This window comes from Trachemys scripta, chromosome 1, assembly GCF_013100865.1.
Source record: "Trachemys scripta elegans isolate TJP31775 chromosome 1, CAS_Tse_1.0, whole genome shotgun sequence".
NCBI lineage: Eukaryota > Metazoa > Chordata > Testudines > Emydidae > Trachemys > Trachemys scripta.
Window position 1 is genome coordinate 48,973,374 of NC_048298.1, and position 7,977 is coordinate 48,981,350.

The 7,977-nt window shown below is 42.5% G+C and overlaps 1 protein-coding gene across 1 annotated transcript in view; it reads left to right on the top strand.

Moving 5' to 3' along the window:
- Positions 1 to 7,977, top strand: part of DOCK4 (dedicator of cytokinesis 4) — a gene marked incomplete in the record, with an annotated part of 410,929 nt that overhangs the window by 143,695 nt on the left and 259,257 nt on the right. The window contains 1 exon segment of the mRNA XM_034758276.1: positions 38 to 134. Within this exon segment, the coding sequence (XP_034614167.1) occupies positions 38 to 134 (97 nt within the window).

Consider the following 7,977-nt stretch of genomic DNA (forward strand, 5'->3'; position numbering starts at 1 on the left):
ATTTGTATAATGCCATATATTCTTCTGGATGCCACAGGCAGTTTGAAATGGTTATTCCAACAGAAGACTCCGTTATCACAGAGATGACATCAACTTTAAGAGATTGGGGGACCATGTGGAAACAACTTTATGTGGTAAATACTATATAATATTGCCTTGCTTGAATGCAGTTTAAAATAGTTTCTGTCACCTTACAAATAATAAAATAAAGTGGTTTGTATTTAAGAAAAAACAAAAGGAAAAAAGTATTCTTCCAAAGATCATATTGTCCCTGTCTCCCCTGCCCCTCGCAGGAATTATTTAAACCTCTTTTTTTCCCCAGTTTTTTTTTTTTTTTTTTTAATCCAATATTATGGTTTTCTGCCAGAGACTAACTAGGACATCTGTTCACTGTGTAATTGATAGTAACACAGAAGAATAAATGGGAATGGCTTAGTTTTGTTATCAAAGTCTAGATTTAAAAATGGTACGATTTGGGAGCTGTGACTACAGAAATCTGAATGACAATGTTAGCATGGCTATTAAAAGACAAAGACCAAAAAGAGAGCAAGAAGAAGATCAAATGGTTCTTTTTCAAATATAAACAATCAGAAGCTACAAGCAACAGAGTAAAGAAAATAATGTAGAACATAGTAACAAGCAGAAGGTAACATGAAAGAACTGCAGTTTTAGTCCATAATATTAATCAAACAAGAAAGTAAAGTGCCGCTGTTCGTTGCAGCTAATGTAGGGGGGGAAAGAGTGAAAAAGACTTTTCCAAAATCTGACACCTTTATAGTAGCTGTGGCTTTGATTTGACTTAGATTTTTGGAATGGGAGGTTAAATTTTGCACAGATTGTTTTAAAAGAAATTTTTTTTGATGGACAAAAAGTCAAGCCTGACCTTGAACCTCTTTTGAAAGAAATGCTGAACAGTCAGTGGAAGGAAAACAGCTTGATACTTAGATAAAATGTGTTGCACAAAGTAAAAGTGTGATTGCCGAGCTGAAACAATGACCTGCTGCCAGACAGAAGAGAGATTTAAAAATACAAGTACTCAAGCTGGGTAAAAGTACTACTAGAGCCTCTCCGGGGATAGTGCTTGGGGTGTGCTATAGACCGCCGGGATCGACCCAGGATATGGATAAGGAATTGTTTAATGTATTAAGGGAGGTAAATACTAATAGAAACTGTGTAATTATGGGGGACTTTAACTTCCCGGATATAGATTGGGGAACAAACGCTAGTAGCAATAATAGGGCTCAGATGTTCCTAGATGTGCTTGCGGATCAATTCCTTTATCAAGTGGTAGCTGAGCCGACGAGGGGGGAGGCCATTTTAGATTTGATTCTGGTAAGTAGTGAGGACCTTGTTGAGGAAGTGGTAGTGGGGGACAACTTGGGCTCCAGTGATCATGAGCTAATTCGCTTTAAACTAAATGGAAAGAGTACCAGAATTAAGTCAAAGACTAGGGTTTATAATTTTAAAAAGGCCAATTTTAACAAATTAAGGGGACTGGTAAGGGAAGTGGATTGGGCAAACGTATTAAGGGACCTAAAGGCAGAAGAAGCCTGGGATTACTTTAAGTTAAAGATGCATGAGCTGTCAGAGGCCTGTATCCCCAAAAAGGGAAAAAGATTACTAAGCAAGAGACTTAGACCGAGCTGGATGAGCGACCGGCTGAAAGGGGCGATTAGGAAAAAACAGAAAGCGTACAAAGAGTGGAAGAGGGGAGGGATCAGTAAGGAAACTTACCTTAGCGAAGTCAGAGAATGTAGAGATAGAGTGAGAAAGGCCAAAGGCCGGGAAGAGTTGGACTTAGCGAGGGGAATTAAAAGTAATAGTAAGAGGTTTTACAGCCATATAAATAGGAAGAAAGCAAAGAAAGAAGAAGTGGGACCGCTGAAGACTATAGCCGGAGAGGAGATTAAAGATAATCTAGGCATGGCGCAATATCTCAATGAATATTTTGCATCGGTGTTTAATGAGGCCAATGAAGGTATTAGGGATACTAGCACCGTTACAGAGGGGCATACGGGATGGGGGATTACCGCATCCGAGGTAGAAACAAAACTAGAACGCCTTAATGGGACTAAGTCGGGTGGACCAGACGATCTTCATCCGAGAATATTGAAGGAATTGGCGCGGGAAATAGCAGGCCCATTAGCGACTATATTTAATGAATCTGTAAACTCGGGGGTAGTCCCGTTAGACTGGAGAATAGCCAATGTGGTTCCTATTTTCAAGAAAGGGAAAAAAAGTGACCCAGGTAACTATAGGCCTGTTAGTTTAACATCAGTAGTGGGCAAGGTGCTGGAGAAGATTCTGAAAGAGAAACTAGTTGAGGACCTTGAGGTTAATGGCAAATGCGATAAATTACAGCATGGTTTTACGAAGGGCAGATCGTGCCAAACGAATCTGATCTCCTTCTTTGAGAAAGTAACGGACTTATTAGATAAGGGAAATGCGGTGGACCTAATTTACCTGGATTTCAGTAAAGCGTTTGATACAGTACCCCATGAGGAACTATTGGTTAAAATGAAAAACATGGGGATCGATATGAAAATCCAGAGGTGGATAGGGAATTGGTTAATGGGGAGAATGCAGCGGGTCGTATTAAAGGGTGAATTGTCGGGTTGGAGGGAGGTTACTAGTGGAGTGCCTCAAGGTTCGGTTTTGGGACCCATCTTATTTAATCTATTTATAACTGACCTCGGGACAGATTGCAAGAGTGGGCTGATAAAGTTTGCGGATGATACGAAGGTGGGAGGAGTTGCAAACTCGGAGGAGGATAGGGATACTCTGCAGGGAGACTTGAATGAGCTTGTGAATTGGAGTATTAGAAATAGGATGAAATTTAATAGTAAAAAGTGTAAGGTTATGCACTTGGGGACGAATAATAACAATTTTAGTTACAAGATGGGGACGCATTGGTTAGAAGTAACGGAAGAGGAGAAGGACCTAGGGGTCCTTGTGGACCGCAGGATGACTATGAGTCGGCAATGTGACGTGGCGGTGAAAAAAGCCAATGCGGTCTTGGGATGTATTAGGCGAGGTATATCTAGTAGAGATAGGGAGGTCCTGCTTCCGTTGTATAAGGCACTGGTGAGACCTCATTTGGAGTACTGTGTGCAGTTCTGGTCTCCAATGTTTAAAAAAGATGAACTCAAACTGGAACGGGTGCAGAGAAGGGCGACTAAGATGATCAGAGGAATGGAAAACCTGTCGTATGAAAAGAGATTAGAGGAGCTTGGGTTGTTTAGTCTGACAAAGCGAAGGCTGAGGGGGGATATGATTGCTATCTTTAAATATATCAGAGGGGTTAATACAAGGGAGGGAGAGGAATTATTCCAGTTTAGTACTAATGTGGACACGAGAACGAATGGATACAAACTGGCCGGGGGGAAGTTTAGGCTAGAAATTAGACGAAGGTTTCTGACCATCAGAGGGGTGAAATATTGGAACGGCCTTCCGAGGGAAACGGTGGGGGCGACGGACCTGTCTGGTTTTAAGATTAAGTTGGATAAGTTTATGGAGGGAATGGTTTAATGATAAAACATAGTAGTCAAGGAAAACCAAGCAATGGTACATGAACAACATAATGGCCAACAAGGGTCAGGCTAGAGACTCTTGCCTATATGCTCGGGGTATTACTGATCGCCATATTTGGGGTCGGGAAGGAATTTTCCTCCAGGGTAGATTGGCCGAGCCTCTGGAGGTTTTTCGCCTTCCTCCGCAGCATGGGGCAGGGATCACTAGCAGGAGGGTCTCAGCCGATTGAAGTCACTAAAACACAGGACTGGGGACTTCAACGGTAGAGTACAGGGAAGGGTCTTGCGGCCTGCGGCATGCAGGGGGTCAGACCAGATGATCATAATGGTCCCTTCTGACCTTAATGTCTATGAGTCTATGAGTCTAAGTTGTCAGTTACATAATAATTATGGCATATACGTTAGTTTTAAAAATATTGGCAGGATGGGAGAGAACAGCTTTTATTTTGGCTTGCTGTACCTTTTCCTTTATTCTTTCTTAGCAAGGACAATTTTTTTGTTGCTTGAGTCAATTTGTCATTTAAACTTAAAACCCTGCACACTCAGCATTGGTCAGTCTGTGATCTGGGAGCCCTACTATCCTGTTTGCAAGGGTTGCAAAGAAACCAACCGCTGTAAATTAACTTGGAGGTCTGATTATAGATTATGTCCAGCCTCCAAAGAGGGCGTCCATTCTCACTTACCTCAGCACCTCTTGAGTAGAGCCCAAATTCAGCAAAGCATTGACTTAAGGCCATCCCTATTCAGCATCACACCTAAACATCTGCTTAAGTCCCATTAAAGTCAACGGTGCTTAAGTGAACTTGCTTAAAGCTAAGCATGTGTATAAGAGTTTCGCTAAATAGGGATAAATGTGCTTCTGATGTGAGGTCTAATTCAGGAGGATTGTAAAAGGTGAAATCACAGCACTACTTGTGGAAAGGAGGCTGATTAAAAGGTTAGTTCCCATGGATTCACAAAAACTTGTAATTGTGACCACCCTCCATCCATTTCTATAAAAATCTATTGAACCTTTACTACTGAAAGTTTGGAGAAAAAGAAATCTGAAAAGGAGATTTAAAGTTATAGTGTTTCAAGGATTTGGTTCATACTTCCAAAATGCCTTGTCTTACAAACTCCAAATTTGCTTTGTTGAGCAAAAGTACCATTTTAATACTTTGATGATTGGGTGGCAGGGGATTAGTGGGAGCTATTCAAAGTTGTATATGATTTAAAGAGCTTGTGATAGGATGTACATACACAAGGCTAAAGTAGGCAGGGTTTAGGTTTGCTAGGGAGTTGTTAGAGCTAGGGCATAAAAAAGAGGCTAAGGGAGAGCTCCTAAAGGGAAGAGGAAGTGTATTCTGTTCGCGGTCCAGGGAGGAAACACTATCATGTCCCAGACCAGGAAGCAAGGAAAATTTGGGAAACTGTCATGTTTAAGCAGAAGGAATATATTGCTTGCTGGGGATGGTGTAAGATAGGGACTATTTCAGGGGTGGCCAAACTGTGGCTTGTGAGCCACATGTGGCTCTTTTACCTTTAAAGTGTAGCTTGTGGAGCCCCCCAAAACCCATTCCCCACCTGCCAGACCGGGGCGTGGGGGTTGGGACCATTGCCTTGCAGTGGAGTAGTTGTGTCTGCCCAGTGGGGAGGGGGATCTCGGGGCTTCAGCAGGAGCGGGGCTGAAGTCCCAACCCCTGTCAGGCGTCTCCCACAGGGCTGAAGCCATGAGCCCTGGCAGGTGTGCCCCAGCTCTTGAACTTTTGAAAATTGTCGTATGTGGTTCAGAGGGTCAGTAAATTTGGCCACCCCTGTACTATTTGGTTTTTCCCTTATTTGAAGCAAACTATCTTTTGTTGCTATTTCTGGACCAAGCTGAAGAAGGCTTCAGTCCTGACACTGCATGTATTGGGCCAGGCCAAGGAATTGCTCTGGGCAGGGACATAGTGGCCATGAACAACACATTGTTTCTTTTTTCCTTGTTTTATTTCTCTTTCCTGATACCTGCAGCTATGGCCCAGCCATGTTCGTAATGGTTTTTAAATCTATAAACAGTAATGTTTTATAAACATTAAGAAAATTGACTGATCTGCTGCTGATTCCATTGTTGGTCAGAGCTCAGGAGCATGTTTTGGGGGTTTGAAACCAGGGAGGGGCCCAGCAAGAAGCCCAGAAAAGGGGACAGGGGAGTGGAAGGGACATGGACCCATTCTTCCCTGGTGTACAAATGTGGGGATTCTGGGGAGGTGGGCAGGACTTACGGAGCATGGAGAGGGGGAACTATAGGGCATAGCGGATGGGCATTGGGAGAGGCAGGGAACACAAGGGCATAGAGACAGAGGACCATAGATAGATGCAGCCTTTTTATCAACATTAAAAGGTTTGTAGATACACAAAACTGATAAAAGCCTCCACTTTGATCATCCCCTCCACCATTCTTAATCCTATACCCTAACCAGTTTGAATTTTCTTTTCTTCCCTCCCATCACCTCTTATGAATGCAATAAATCAGTAGAAGAAGAATGCCACTTTGGGCCTTATTGATCTGTCAGACCAGGGCTCCGCACCTGCAGACACTACACACAAACTCCATTTAAATTTCAGGACCTCGTTTTTTAAAAAAGGAAAATCGCCCCCCAAGTTTGTTAGAAAGAGATAAGGCAGAAAGTGTTTCACTGGCATTTAGCTAGCATCTCCCCAGAATTACATTTTCTTTGTGACAGTTCCACAGCTTTATAAAACTCAAATGTTGAATCTGGAAATGACCGATTAAGGGCTCCAGCCAGTTCTCCATCATTGGCTATTGCCAGTTCTAATTTACATAACCCACCCAACATTAATTATGCCCCCTATAATGAGCTAAAATATAAGCAATGGTCAAAATAACAAATTACTAGTACATCATAAAATCCAATTTCCTATCTAAAGGATACACTTCTAACATGCCTTACTATTAACATGTTCATATGTGGTATTCCAGTAAACTATGTTATAATGTTGACTGCAAAAAAGAACTATATGAGTTAGTTACTACATAATATAGTTATAAATATGAACTTGAAGGGTCTTGCATACACTTAAACATCATATAATCCACAGACTTTATAGCACTAAACAAATGTAATCATGCTATTTCTGCACCCACACATCAGTGAGAGAATTTAAACAACTGAACGATCTGAATGTTTCCTGGAACTATGTTCCTTTCACAATCTTTGCATGCTAAACTTATATATAAATTCAACAATGTATGTCTAACAGCATATTTTCAATGCAGAACAAAATAAGGAGCAAACTTAAGATACGTTGGGTCATATTGAGTCATAGAATATTAGGGGAATTGACGGGATCCCTTAATTGTTCATTTCTAGACTTAACTTTTACATTTTATTTTTACTAAGGAACCTTATTTCCAAATAGTGCTGAGTATCTGCCCATTGAAACCCAGATCCCCTTAAGATATCTCCAGCTGGACACTTAAAAATGGAGATGTGCAAAATCACTAGTGATTTTTAGAAAATTTAGACCAGGAAATTTTGAGGGGACAAAATTGTTTCTGTAGACATCTTCTACACACGTTGCATGGCTTTTCAGTGTTTTTAAAGAACCGGTTTATTGTGGTTAGCACAGACCAGATATGAAGAGAAAGGGCATCTATCTATCTATCTGAAGTTAATGGAAAGACTGCTCTTGATTTAAGTGTTTTGAGACAGATCTGTAGTGTTGTCATTAGATAGAGTGGTGCTGCCATTAGATAGAGTGGTGCTGCCGAGGTGGCTTGCATCTCTTGATCTGTGAATCCTCACCACTCCAACACTTTGAGCAGAGGCATGTTGAAAGTGCATTTCGTTTTCAGTATATTTGAACCCACAGGCAGGCCTATATTCAGGGGTGAAAGTAACTTAAAGGACTTACCGGTATGCCAGAGTCCTGAGCGAGGGGCGTGGCCTCAACCGGAAGAGGCAGGGCCTTTCAAGATTTAAAGGCCCTGGGGCTCCGGCTGTGGCTGGGAGCCCCAGGGCCTTTAAATCACCCCAGAGCTACCAGCTGCAGAGGCGGCTGGGAGACCCGGGGCTCAGGAGTGATTTAAAGGGCCGGGGCTCCCCGCAGCAGCAGGAGCTCTGGGCCCTTTAAATCCCCGCCCGAGCCTGGCTGCTGGAGCTCCAGTGACACTTTAAAGGGCCCGGGGCTCCCCGCAGTGGCTGGAGCTCTGGGCCCTTTAAATCACCTCCACGGAAGCTGGTCCAGTATGGCACGGCGTACTGGCTCTTGCTGGTACACCGTATCGTACCATACCAGCTTACTTTCACCTCTGCCTACTGCGCTTAGTGGGGACATACACAATGGATGGTATAAAATCATTTTCTAAAGATCAGCTTCTATTAATTTGACCTAATTTTGTAATGTAGACATACCCTAAGGCTGCAAGATCAAGCACCCAGGATGAGGCTTGAACCAATAACTG